This window comes from Oncorhynchus masou, unplaced genomic scaffold (genome assembly GCF_036934945.1).
Source record: "Oncorhynchus masou masou isolate Uvic2021 unplaced genomic scaffold, UVic_Omas_1.1 unplaced_scaffold_5131, whole genome shotgun sequence".
NCBI classification, from domain to species: Eukaryota; Metazoa; Chordata; class Actinopteri; order Salmoniformes; family Salmonidae; genus Oncorhynchus; species Oncorhynchus masou.
The window spans coordinates 3,239-17,742 of NW_027011534.1; the positions used below are offsets into that span (position 1 = coordinate 3,239).

Genomic DNA, 14,504 nt, shown 5'->3' on the forward strand with positions numbered 1-14,504 from the left:
TTTGTCATGTCATAATGATGCATCAACGTAATGATCACGCTGTTTAATCCACTTCTTGATATGCCACACGTGTCAAATGGATGGATTATCTTGGCAAAGGAAAAATGCTCACATACAGGGATATAAAGAAATTTGTGCACAATTTGAGAGAAGCTTTATGTGCGTATGGACATTTCAGCCCATGAAACATGGGACCAACCCATTACATGTTTATATTTATATTTATGTTTATATTTTTGTTCCATGTAGATAAGTCCCCTTTCTGTCTTCTCTACAGGGAGAGCAGAAACCATTAAAGGAAGTTATTGACATTAGCTCAGGTGATTCACACAGGACCGGGATAAAACCAATCTCCTTTGTGCGACAGGTGTGGTCTCTATCTTTCTGTCTCAGTCCCCCACTCGCTCTTCTGCCCTCTCTTTCGCTCACTCACGCTCACTCTTTTCTGCTCTTGCTGTGGATCTGTCTATGACCAAGTATCTTGCAGTCCCTGTCTTCAGCTCTGTGTCTGTGTGCTGTCTGTCAGGTCCTGTCGGTCTGTCTGTACCCTGAGCTCCTGCATGATGACACACTTCCTGTGGACGTCAGGCAGAGAGCCCAGAGGCTGCTGGGAGAGTGTGATGGGGGCAGTGTGGGTAAGTTGGTTGTTTATGCGTCATACTCATCTCATCACTTAGGCAGTGAATACAGCAATAGGCCTACTTATGGTATGTTTGGTTTAAATGATGTTGAAGGGTATATTTGTTTTAGTAATTGATCTGGTTGGTTGATTGATTCATTAATTGGCTGTTTTGTAATAGGTTCATACACAGACCCCTGTGGGCTGCCTCATGTTCAGCGTAGCGTTGCAGAGTTCATCACTGGTCGAGACGGAGGAGTGCCTTCCCATCCCGACAACATCTTCATCTCTGCTGGCTCACAGATAGCTCTGAAAGTAAGAGTATAACAACCCCAGATCTTCACTCTAAACTGTACGACCATGTCTACTGTAGACTTCTATTTTCAATATATATATTGGTAAGATTGTACAGCCTGCAGGTATAATGCACTATGATGCAGTTATAATGCATAGTAAGATTTGTGATGAGCATTTATGACACCCTTATTATTCCCCTCCTCCACACGACCCTTCTACAGGTGATGCTAAAGCTGTTGGTGAGAGGGAAGGGTGTGTCCCAAACGGGTGTGTTGACCCCCCAGCCCTGCCCCCACACCCTGCCCATGCTGCTGGAGGAGGTAGGGGCTGTCCTGGTGCCTTACCAGCTGAGTGAAGAGCAGGGCTGGGCCCTGGAGCCAGGGGAGCTGCACCGAGCCCTCACCGCCTCTAGAGGGCACTGCAGGCCCAGAGCGCTCTACATCAGCAACCCTGGTATCCCCACTGGTCTGTAGTCAAGTTCGGATGTCATTGTGTGCAATGCTTTAAATTGAGTTTATTAAATTATAAGCTATTAAATTGACTTAGTAGTTTGAAGTTTAACAAAGTCTTCAGTCCATAGGCCTTTCTATAGATCCCATTTTAATCGTAGCATGCAGGGCTCTAGCCTTTTGGGGGCCTTAAGTGAGATTCGGTTGACATTGAAGTGAAAAATTAGTTAATTTCCTGTAGTTCACACATTTTTGCTCTGCTGCTTACACATTTATGCAATTTTAAAGCATGTTTTCAGCAGTTCTACAAATTTTGCCATGAGGCGGGGATAGGTTTTTGCAATTTTATAACAAATTTCATGCAATTCTACTTATACGTTTTGACATGACTTAAACCATGATATCTGAGTGAGAGTGCCTAACAAAATAAATGGGGGGGGCCCTGTAGGTCAGGGCCCTGACTATTCTAACTCTCAACAGTAAGCGGCTAGTGTCCCCAAGCAACCACTTATGGCACTTATGCCTCGAGACGGCCCTGGTATTGTGTGATAGCTAGGTGTTTTCTTTGGCAACATGCCCATGAAAGTTTCCTGTGACATTTAATCTTTAAGGTGATATTATCACTATCTCACCATACTGTCATTTTCCCTCCCTAACAGGTCATGTACAGAGCAGGAAATCTATAGAATGGGTGATTCAGTTTGCTGCAGAAGAGAGGCTCTTCCTATTGGTCAATGAGGTGACATTGAGAATTATTAACTTGGTGCAGGCCATACATATGCATTTTTCCCCGTTACAAATCAGACCTGTCCTGAAACTGTGGCTCGTTAACGAGCACTAAAATGCTGATCATTCACCTTTCAGGATAACAATAACGCCATTATTTGTTGTATACTTTGGAAGTATTCGAATTAGGCCGATGTAGTTTTCTAAAGGCAATAGCAAACTTGATCAAATAGCCTACATTTATTTGGAGGTGATGGAAGAATGTTCAACGTTTTCAGTGACACTTGCTGTAGGCCTAGGCTATCTAACAGACAAAAAGTTTATGAAAGACAACCACAATTGCAAATGTCTATGGACCTGTAAACAGACCGTTAGAATTTAATAGGGCCTAATGTTATGCGTTGACTTTTTATCCAACTTATGCTGCAGTGGGGAATCCTAAAACATTGTCTACTTACAGTGGCAGCCTACACACAGATCAACTGTCTGTTCACCTGTTAAATTCTACTGTATGTTATAAACCAAGCTTCCTTTCTGATGCATAGAGCAACATACTTGAAATAATAACGTATCTAATAGGCCCAATTAAATCAGAGATGCGCATGGTCATTTGTGTAGGCTAAGGCTACTTCAGGAACATGAACCCACCAATGCCAGAAAAGGTGAATCATTTATTCTGCAATGGTTATGAAAATATGTATTATGTCTATAAATGCAATATTGTTTACTGGAGAAATTTGGAATGACAGTATTCAGACGTGATCTACCTTTAATAAACTGCATAATAAACTGCACTCTGGAATAGATGAGAGAAAAGTGCATGAAATAGCTTATCTATTTGCTACTGTGAAGGGGTCGAATTAAACGAGAGATGGGACGAATATCATCCTTGTTGTAGGCCTGTGCTTCCTCGTGAGTTTGAAACCATCACAGAAAAGGTGATGAATTCATTTTGCAATGATCATGGAAATGAAATAAATAGTAGCCTGGAAATACAGCAGATGCCCTTTTCTAATTATTTTTAAATGCAAGTATAAACTAAATAGATTTTCTCTCTTCTCACTAACGGCAAATGATTGCATCTGGTTGGTATATTGTTACAAGTGTGTCCATCATAGGCTAGGCACAGTTTATAAATGAGGTCCTGGGGGTTAGGCTGTGGGTGCAGGTTACACAGGGTGTCCATCATAGGCTAGGCACAGTTTATAAATGAGGTCCTGGGGGTTAGGCTGTGGGTGCAGGTTACACAGGGTGTCCATCATAGGCTAGGCACAGTTTATAAATGAGGTCCTGGGGGTTAGGCTGTGGGTGCAGGTTACACAGGGTGTCCATCATAGGCTACGCACAGTTTATAAATGAGGTCCTGGGGGTTAGGCTGTGGGTGCAGGTTACACAGGGTGTCCATCATAGGCTAGGCACAGTTTATAAATGAGGTCCTGGGGGTTAGGCTGTGGGTGCAGGTTACACAGGGTGTCCATCATAGGCTAGGCACAGTTTATAAATGAGGTCCTGGGGGTTAGGCTGTGGGTGCAGGTTACACAGGGTGTCCATCATAGGCTACGCACAGTTTATAAATGAGGTCCTGGGGGTTAGGCTGTGGGTGCAGGTTACACAGGGTGTCCATCATAGGCTAGGCACAGTTTATAAATGAGGTCCTGGGGGTTAGGCTGTGGGTGCAGGTTACACAGGGTGTCCATCATAGGCTAGGCACAGTTTATAAATGAGGTCCTGGGGGTTAGGCTGTGGGTGCAGGTTACACAGGGTGTCCATCATAGGCTAGGCACAGTTTATAAATGAGGTCCTGGGGGTTAGGCTGTGGGTGCAGGTTACACAGGGTGTCCATCATAGGCTAGGCACAGTTTATAAATGAGGTCCTGGGGGTTAGGCTGTGGGTGCAGGTTACACAGGGTGTCCATCATAGGCTAGGCACAGTTTATAAATGAGGTCCTGGGGGTTAGGCTGTGGGTGCAGGTTACACAGGGTGTCCATCATAGGCTAGGCACAGTTTATAAATGAGGTCCTGGGGGTTAGGCTGTGGGTGCAGGTTACACAGGGTGTCCATCATAGGCTACGCACAGTTTATAAATGAGGTCCTGGGGGTTAGGCTGTGGGTGCAGGTTACACAGGGTGTCCATCATAGGCTAGGCACAGTTTATAAATGAGGTCCTGGGGGTTAGGCTGTGGGTGCAGGTTACACAGGGTGTCCATCATAGGCTAGGCACAGTTTATAAATGAGGTCCTGGGGGTTAGGCTGTGGGTGCAGGTTACACAGGGTGTCCATCATAGGCTAGGCACAGTTTATAAATGAGGTCCTGGGGGTTAGGCTGTGGGTGCAGGTTACACAGGGTGTCCATCATAGGCTAGGCACAGTTTATAAATGAGGTCCTGGGGGTTAGGCTGTGGGTGCAGGTTACACAGGGTGTCCATCATAGGCTAGGCACAGTTTATAAATGAGGTCCTGGGGGTTAGGCTGTGGGTGCAGGTTACACAGGGTGTCCATCATAGGCTAGGCACAGTTTATAAATGAGGTCCTGGGGGTTAGGCTGTGGGTGCAGGTTACACAGGGTGTCCATCATAGGCTAGGCACAGTTTATAAATGAGGTCCTGGGGGTTAGGCTGTGGGTGCAGGTTACACACGGTGTCCATCATAGGCTAGGCACAGTTTATAAATGAGGTCCTGGGGGTTAGGCTGTGGGTGCAGGTTACACAGGGTGTCCATCATAGGCTAGGCACAGTTTATAAATGAGGTCCTGGGGGTTAGGCTGTGGGTGCAGGTTACACAGGGTGTCCATCATAGGCTAGGCACAGTTTATAAATGAGGTCCTGGGGGTTAGGCTGTGGGTGCAGGTTACACAGGGTGTCCAAATATCAGGACTACACTTTGGGTTTGGTAGTGCATGAAAATAACACCCGGTAGGTCTACTTTACAGTTGCCTGAACACCTGTTACACATTAGGATGAGCAGTGGGAGAGAATTGGCTTTTCTCTATGTCACTGTCTCTCACTTTTCCAGCCTTCATCTCTTTACTTGTCCTTCCTGCTCTGTCTAGGTGTATCAGGACTGTGTGTATGGGGAGGGCATGGAGTTTATGTCCTATAAGAGGGTCCTGTTTGAAATGGGTCAGCAGTACTCTGAGATGGTAGAACTGGCCTCCTTTCACTCCATATCCAATGGCATCATGGGAGAGTGAGTCTTGCAGTAGATCCACTTCATCCATATACTATAGTTGGCCATGTCACCAATGTCTGGAGATGATTTATTAAATGAAAAACCAAAATGTTTACAAATTAAAGGCAAATGCTTCGCCCTAATGATTTATAATCATTGTAGCTTTTCTGCCCTGTTAAACTGCTGTGTTCCCTATGTGCCCTATGCCCTTTGCCTCTTGTTCCCCCTGGCTGTGTGTAGGTGTGGGCTGCGTGCGGGGTACATGGAGCTAGTGAATGTGGACCCAGCAGTGATGGTGTTTGGTAAGACCCTCCTGTGTACTGACATCAGTGCTCCCGTCACAGGACAGATCGCCCTAGAAATAATGGTTAACCCTCCAAGACCTGGAGACCCCTCCCATAGCAAGTATACACAGGTACTTATGAGTAAGGAATTCCTGCATTAGTCACGGTAGTCTCCAAAAATTCTTAGTCTCATATTAACTCAAATGTTAAAAAGGAGAAAATCATGACACAGGTTCAGTATTATATATTCGCTGTGTTAAGGTGTCATGTGTTAGTTAATGCTCTCTCTGTCTCCACCAAAGGAGATTCTGACCAATCGGATCACCCTGGCCCAGAATGCTCAGCGGGCTTGGGAGTTTCTGATTGGTCTTCCGGGGGTGAGCTGTCAGCCAGTGACGGGAGGTATTTTTCTCTACCCCCGTCTGAGCCTTCCCCCTGAGGCAGTGGAACAGGCCAGGGTGGGCACACAGACTTCCACTATACCCCTCTGTAGCACCAATACACTGCCGACCTACACATGACAACAGTAAAACTAATATTGCAGTACTAACCTGCAGGTTGTAAAATTATGTTAGGTTAGCTGTCTTTTATCAAGTATCACAGTCGTCATTGGTTACAGGTAATAGTCTTCATCTACTTGTTTTTTTCTCTCCGCTTCCTCTGTCTGTAGTCTGACGGACTGGAGGCAGACGTGCTATACAGTCAGAGCCTACTCGATGAGGAGGGTGTGTGTGTGGGAGCAGGGTGTGAAAATGGGCAGAGAGAGGACAAATACCACATCAGGTAATTGTGAGTGTGTGCGGAGGCACATGGGCACACAGGGGCCAGAGGGGCACAGATATGTTTTGTTAAACAATAGTGCTCAGCATAAGCAGCATGGCTACCACAGCATTCTGTAGCAATACACCATCCCATCTGGTTTGAACTTAGTGGGACTATCATGTGTTTTTCAACAGGACAATGACCCAACATACTTCCAGGCTGTGTAAGCCATAAAATGGAATTGGTCTTTTAGCAAATAGGGCTATCTTCTGTATACCATCCCTACCTTGTCACAACACAACTGATTGGCTCAGCATATATATTCAAGCATGTATATCCCATCTCATTTGGGTTGAGTCTGGGTGATTGTGGAGGCCAGATCATCTGACGCAGCATTCCATCACTCCTTGGTCAAATAGCCTTTACACAGCCTGGAGGTGTGTTGGGTCACTGTCCTGTTGAAAAATAAATGATAGTCCCACTAAGGTCAAACCAGATGGGATGGTGTTTGCTGCAGAATTCTGTGATAGTCATGCTGCTTAAGTGTGCCTTGGATTATAAATAAATCACTGAAAGTGTCACAAGCAAAGCACCATCACACCTCCTCCATACTTTACTGTAGGAAACATACATGCAGAGATAATCCGTTCACCTACTCTGCGTCTCACAACACAGCGGTTGGATCCAAAAACCTCAAATTTGGACTCATCAGATTTTCACTGGTCTAATGTCCATTGCTTATGTTTCCTGGCCCAAGCAAGTCTTGTCTTATTGGTGTCCTTTAGTAGTGGTTTCTTTGCAGCAATTCAACCATGACGGCCTGATTCAAGCAGTGTCCTCTGAACTCTGTAGCATTTATTTGGGCTGCAATTTTTAAGGTGCAGTTAACACTAATGAACTTATCCTCTGTAGCAGAGGTAACTCTGGGTCTTCCTTTCCTGTGGCGGTCCTCATGAGAGCCAGTTTCATAATAGCGCTTGATGGTTTTTGTGACTGCACTTGAAGAAACTTTCAAAGTTCTTAAATGTCCGTATTGACTGACCATGTCTTAAAGTAATGATTGACTCATTTCTCTTTGCTTATTTGAGCTGTTCTTGCCATAATATGGGCTTGGTCTTTTACCAAATAGGGCTATCTTCTGTATACCACCACTACCTTGTCACAACACAACTGATTGGCTCAATCTGTAATGAACACAAGGGAGACGGAGCTGGTTTCAAGCGCAGGGCGCAGCAGGTGTTTATTGCAAAGGACCACAGGAGGAGGCAGGTAGCTGGGTCCAGGGGCAGGCAGAAGGTTATACACAGGAGGAGGCAGGTAGCTGGGTACAGGGGCAGGCAGAAGGTTATACACAGGAGGAGGCAGGTAGCAGGGTCCAGGGGCAGGCAGAAGGTCATACACAGGAGGAGGCAGGTAGCAGGGTCCAGGGGCAGGCAGAAGGTCACACACAGGAGGAGGCAGGTAGCAGGGTCCAGGGGCAGGCAGAAGGTCATACACAGGGGGTCCAAAAGGTCCAAAAGGGCAACAGTACAGGCAGGGAAAAGGCTAGTAACGTATCAGGTCAGGCAATAGCTAGATAACAGGAAATCCAATAAAGTATAGGCAAAGGGCACCGTTAGTTTTTGCCTGCCTGCCTCACTATCATACATGGGAGGAGTAAACACAGGAAAAACAGCACTCCAAAAGCATCACATTACAAACAATACCTCACAATGACGCGGTGCAAAAAAACTGAACTAAATAGTGTATGATAATGACATACAGGTGTGTGAACTAGTGATTAAAATTCAAGTGATTGGGATCTGGAGTGAGCTGCGTTCAGTGGATCGATGTGTTTGAGGAGACGTTACACAATCAGTGTAGAAAATAGCAAAAATAAAGAAACCCTTGAATGAGTAGGTTTGTCCAGACTTTTGACTGGTACTGCATATTTCTCTCTGTAATACTACTTGCCACCTAGTAATTGTATGAAGTTGTCTTTAGCTAGCCCAAATAGGTTCCCAACCTCATAACTAGCTACAAAGACACTTGAGGCTGTCAATAAAGTTAGACAGCTTGTATAACTATCTTAATTGTCATTCCTGCTGGCAAGGTTGGTAGACTTTAGAAAAGCAAGCAATTTCTAAATGTACTGAATAAGACTCAGTCCTTTCATTCTTTACCCAGATTTTATTTTTTTAGTTTCTTTAAAAAAACAAATTCACCAGTCAGGAAAATACAGAGAGCACAAGAGCTATGCTTAGATATACAGAAAAATAAACATATTATTTTATTATTCTTTTTTTTTTTACATATAATTAAGCTTAATGATTGTTTGTTTGAAAAACGCCAAAAGAAGTTATGGACATGGGGGCCTATGATTTGCCCTCTCAGATTTTTGTGGTGCATGACACCCCTGAGTGTGTGAGATTAGTACATTAAAATGATTGTTTGTGCGTCATCCCTCCCAGACTGTGCGTGATGACCCCCTCTGCCACTCTAGAGAAGGTCCTGGCATGCCTCGGCTCGTTCCACCTGCACTTCCTGGACCAGTACTCCCTGGACCAGTACTCCCAGCATGCTTAGGGACCGAGCGCCACAGTCTGCCACAGACATCTCCAGGACAGGGAACTGGACGTTCTGAACGCATTCTACTGGACATATACCAAAGAGAGAGACGAAGGCCCTATAAATTATTGATCATGGGGAACCTCTGAGTAAACAAATGTAATAGGTCTGGACTCTATTTCGCATAAAGTAAAAAATTGTCACACAGCTTAGTTCATTTTTTGATTTGTTATATTATTTTCACTGCATCAGGGATATCATACACAGATGTTTCTGCTTTACAGCCTTCAGTTTGTGTGTAGGTGCCTCTGAGTAGCAAAAAGCAGGTTGGTGATTATTGTCATGAGTCTTGCCCTGAAGGTAAAACTGAGCGTTTTCCGCTAGATGGGACAGCTGCAAAGTCAAAATTGTCTGTATCACAAAATTATCTTTTTAATCTTAATTTAAGGATAGGGTTACGCATTAGTTAGCAGTGTGGTTAAGGTTAGGTTTAACACCTGATTTTAGGACTTTGTGGCTGTGCCAGCTAGTGACTGCTGTGCCAGCTGGTGACCACTCCGCAGAGCTGATTCCAGGGCAAAACTTATGACAATAAATATTAACCTGCTAACAAAACAGTAACTGTGTAAGAACTAAATTCCTTGACATTTTGTGTTTGAGGTTCACATGTATGATATGCATGTTTGGAAAATGGAAACACAGCAATAAACTTCCAAAACAAAAGTGATGATAGAGTTCATATTAACAGTGTTGAATATTAAATTCCGACTCTCCTGGATTGATAGCTTTAGTCTGACACTGAGATAGAGACAATTAGCTCATATAAGTTCAGTCGCTGGTGTAGAAGCAGGCGTCACACTTCCCAGGTTAGAAGGGCCCCCCCAATGGGCTGTGTGTGGAGGCAGGGCTGTGTGTGGAGGCAGGTCTGTGTGTGGAGGCAGGGCTGTGTGTGGAGGCAGGGCTGTGTGTGGAGGCAGGGCTGTGTGTGGAGGCAGTGCTGTGTGTGGAAGGAGGGCTGTGTGTGGAGGGAGTGCTGTGTGTGGAGGGAGGGCTGTGTGTGGAGGGAGGTCTGTGTGTGGAGGGAGGGCTGTGTGTGGAGGGAGGGCTGTGTGTGGAGGGAGTGCTGTGTGTGGATGCAGGGCTGTGTGTGGAAGGAGGGCTGTGTGTGGAGGGAGTGCTGTGTGTGGAGGGAGGGCTGTGTGTGGAGGCAGGGCTGTGTGTGGAGGGAGTGCTGTGTGTGGAGGGAGTGCTGTGTGTGGATGCAGGGCTGTGTGTGGAGGTAGGGCTGTGTGTGGAGGCAGGGCTGTGTGTGGAGGGAGTGCTGTGTGTGGAGGTAGGGCTGTGTGTGGAGGCAGGGCTGTGTGTGGAGGTAGGGCTGTGTGTGGGGGCAGGGCTGTGTGTGGAGGGAGGGCTGTGTGTGGGGGCAGGGCTGTGTGTGGAGGGAGGTCTGTGTGTGGAGGTAGGGCTGTGTGTGAAGGGAGGGCTGTGTGTGGAGGCAGGGCTGTGTGTGGAGGGAGTGCTGTGTGTGGAGGGAGGGCTGTGTGTGGATGCAGGGCTGTGTGTGGAGGTAGGGCTGTGTGTGGAGGTAGGGCTGTGTGTGGAGGCAGGGCTGTGTGTGGAGGGAGTGCTGTGTGTGGAGGGAGGGCTGTGTGTGGATGCAGGGCTGTGTGTGGAGGGAGTGCTGTGTGTGGAGGGAGGGCTGTGTGTGGATGCAGGGCTGTGTGTGGAGGTAGGGCTGTGTGTGGAGGCAGGGCTGTGTGTGGAGGTAGGGCTGTGTGTGGAGGGAGGGCTGTGTGTGGGGGCAGGGCTGTGTGTGGAGGGAGGTCTGTGTGTGGAGGGAGGTCTGTGTGTGGATGCAGGGCTGTGTGTGGAGGTAGGGCTGTGTGTGGAGGCAGGGCTGTGTGTGGAGGTAGGGCTGTGTGTGGGGGCAGGGCTGTGTGTGGAGGGAGGGCTGTGTGTGGATGCAGGGCTGTGTGTGGAGGTAGGGCTGTGTGTGGAGGCAGGGCTGTGTGTGGAGGTAGGGCTGTGTGTGGGGGCAGGGCTGTGTGTGGAGGGAGGGCTGTGTGTGGAGGTAGGGCTGTGTGTGGAGGCAGGGCTGTGTGTGGAGGGAGTGCTGTGTGTGGAGGGAGGGCTGTGTGTGGATGCAGGGCTGTGTGTGGAGGGAGTGCTGTGTGTGGAGGGAGGGCTGTGTGTGGATGCAGGGCTGTGTGTGGAGGTAGGGCTGTGTGTGGAGGCAGGGCTGTGTGTGGAGGTAGGGCTGTGTGTGGAGGGAGGGCTGTGTGTGGGGGCAGGGCTGTGTGTGGAGGGAGGTCTGTGTGTGGAGGGAGGTCTGTGTGTGGATGCAGGGCTGTGTGTGGAGGTAGGGCTGTGTGTGGAGGCAGGGCTGTGTGTGGAGGTAGGGCTGTGTGTGGGGGCAGGGCTGTGTGTGGAGGGAGGGCTGTGTGTGGGGGCAGGGCTGTGTGTGGAGGGAGGTCTGTGTGTGGAGGCAGGGCTGTGTGTGGAGGGAGGGCTGTGTGTGGAGGCAGGGCTGTGTGTGGAGGGAGTGCTGTGTGTGGAGGGAGGGCTGTGTGTGGAGGGAGGGCTGTGTGTGGAGGTAGGGCTGTGTGTGGAGGCAGTGCTGTGTGTGGAGGTAGGGCTGTGTGTGGAGGTAGGGCTGTGTGTGGAGGCAGGGCTGTGTGTGGAGGGAGGGCTGTGTGTGGGGGCAGGGCGTATGAGTTGACGGGAGCGTTAAAATATATATTTTTTTTACTAGTCAAGTCAGTTAAGAACAAATTCTTATTTACAATGACAGCCTACCCCAGACAACCCAGACGATGCTGGGGTAATTGTGCGCAGCCCTATGCTACTCCCAATCGCAGCCAGATGTGATGCATCCTGGATTTGAACCAGGTAAACCGAACCAGGTGAACCGGGCAAAACCTTACATTTAACATTAGATTATGAATGCAAAGACAGGATAGACAGCCATTGGAAATAAAAAAAGACATTATGCTGTCTCAGAAGTATGCTTCCACCTTAGAAGGCTGTAGAGAATATAGCTAATCAGAAGAGAACCAGTGTGCTCTCACAGAAGCTTGGATGGTGCGTAAAATCTGCAAATTCAGACAAACAAAAATGTGGAATGTGTCCTCACTCTAAAATATGTTGCTTAAAGCTCACTTCATTATTTAATGATAGTTATTTTCACTGCATCAGGGACACACACACGTTTCGGCGTTGCAGCCATCTTCAGTGTGTAGGTATAATAACAAGACCACATCAATCAACCCAGTTACGTGAGTATGATTGCCATTTTACATCAGAAAACGTAGAGGGGGAAATGTTTAGTATTTTCAGAACATAAATGGCTAGCATATTTTTATTCACTGTAGAAATTACAACCCAACAACTTCTCCAACTCGGTTGAGGCGCAGAATATGTAAGGGATTTCACCCCCGTAGTGGACAAAAATGAATGGCAAGTTATTGGCATAGGACAAACCATGCACACATTGGCCAATACCACCCAAAGCGGCGTTGATTCATGCAAAGTTTACTTCTATTGCCATATGGGTATTGCCAGTTGTAACACTTCAAAAATCCAACAGGTGGCGATTGCACTCCACCATGGTTTTTCATATTGGTATTGGACTCCAAGTCAACATCCAAAAGCCAAATTTTGAAAAAACGAATTTTTTGAAAAAAACGTATCACCCCTTAAAAAAGTGCTTTCTGGACCGTTTTTCGAAATTCTTTCGCTTTTTTTGACAATTACACATGTATAAGAACTGTATTAAAATACTTTTGTCCAATTATATTATCATAATTTTTTTAATTTTTTTACTTGCGCATATTGCATATGTTTTGTCCATTTGCAATATGATTTCATAGGAAGTCAGAAGTCAAAAGTCAAAAATTATAAAATTTCATAAAAACTTCACACACCCCTAAAAAAGTGCTTTCTGGACCGTTTTTCGAAATTTTTTCGCATTTTGTGTCAGTTACACACGTATAAGAACTGTATCAACATACTTTAGTCATATTTTATTATCATAATTTTTTTTTTTTTTTTTTGCGCATATTGCATGTGTTTTCTCCATCTGCAATATGATTTCACAGGAAGTCAGAAGTCAAAAGTCAAAAATGATTAAATTTCATAAAAAACTTCACACACCCCTAAAAAAGTGCTTTCTGGACCGTTTTTCGAAAAATTTTCGAATTTTGTGTCAGTTACACACGTATAAGAACTGTATCAACATACTTTAGTCATATTTTATTATTATAATGTTTTTTTTTTTTTTTGCTTGTGCATAAGGCATATGTTTTGTGGGGGCCAAATGTCATAAGAAATTTGACATGCTCAAAAATCCTTCAGAAATGCAAAATTGACTGGCCTGATGAACTCGGGATGGCCGGGCAGTGATTGTTGTTCCTTTCAATCACTCGTGGTGTTGATTTCATCATGTCCATTTGTTTATGTTTTCTCACTTTTGCAAAGTCACTGTGCATTTGCCATATGGTTAACTGGGCATTCACCATCACCAATTTGTCATGCCATAAAAATCATGCAGGAATGCCAAATTGACTGGCCCGATGAACTCGGGATGGCTGGGCAGTGATTCTGGTACCTCTCCATCGCTCGTTTGGGTTGATTTCAGAATGTCGCTTTTGGTGATGGTACCTCACCGCTTAAACATATTGCTAATGGACAAGAGTCACCTGCAAGTCACCGTCCATCAGTCAATTTGATATCATTCAAAGCTAACTATTGGAGGCACTGTCAGTCTCTACGCACCCCAATGATACGTCCCTCCATCCATGTTGTGTATCTGTGTGATTTAGTTTTCCTTTGAATTTTTATGGGAAAAATGACTGATTTACAGTTCATGGGGGTTGCCTAATCATATATATGAAGTTTTGGAAAGATCTGATATTTTTAACCCCTCCAAACAGCCCATGAGACACCAATTATGGCACTTCCGGTTGGCACAGGAAGCTGTAACTCAACATACATCCTCATTGGGCTATTCCATTAGAGAATCCTGAGTTTTAAGTCTTTACCATGAAAACTGACTGATTTACACAGGGTTCAATGCACTATGTCCATCAAATTGCAGGCAGTGTATGGGTATACACTTTTAGGGCGATTTGGACCACTTCCGGTTGGTCCAGGAAGCTTAGAATCGACACAGGTAGACCTTATAGTGGTCTGATGGACTGGTACCAAAGACAGGTTCATACAACATTCATAACCCATATAGACTCCAGGTTGTATTTAGTGGAGCAGCCAATATATTCCTATGGGGAGAGAAGTCAATGAACACAGTTTTTATGTAAACACCTTCTTTTGACTGTGAAGGGTTAATGTCACACGGTCAAGGATAGGCTTGGACAGATCAGGAGGACCTTAGGAACAGTCCTGTGGTTGAATTGTCTTTCTAAACCTAACGGTTCCGCCGCTGTCACCCAAAATCAAATGACGTACTGGTGAAGGCTTCATATTGGGCCTATTTTTCTCATGGTCGCCGCGCTCAGACCGAGCGAGCTACGGTCAAGCGGGGCACCTCGTTGGACTCGGCACAGTCTGGACACTATGGTCATGCCATTGTTTGTGTTGATTTCAGAATGTCCATTTGGTCATGTTTTCTCACTTTTGCAAAGTCACTGTGCATT

At 46.0% G+C, this 14,504-nt stretch overlaps 1 protein-coding gene across 1 annotated transcript; it reads left to right on the top strand.

The window, feature by feature from the left end:
* Nucleotides 1-277: 277 nt before the first annotated feature.
* LOC135535765 (alanine aminotransferase 2-like) lies at nucleotides 278-8,962 on the top strand (the record flags this gene model as incomplete). The annotated part of the gene is made up of 10 exons (XM_064962183.1): nucleotides 278-367; nucleotides 527-635; nucleotides 801-934; nucleotides 1,138-1,381; nucleotides 2,025-2,104; nucleotides 5,142-5,278; nucleotides 5,501-5,675; nucleotides 5,847-6,002; nucleotides 6,215-6,327; nucleotides 8,757-8,962. Coding segments are annotated over 10 exons (1,353 nt in total), but the record flags the coding sequence as incomplete, so codon positions are not given.
* Between the last annotated feature and the right edge of the window lie 5,542 nt (nucleotides 8,963-14,504).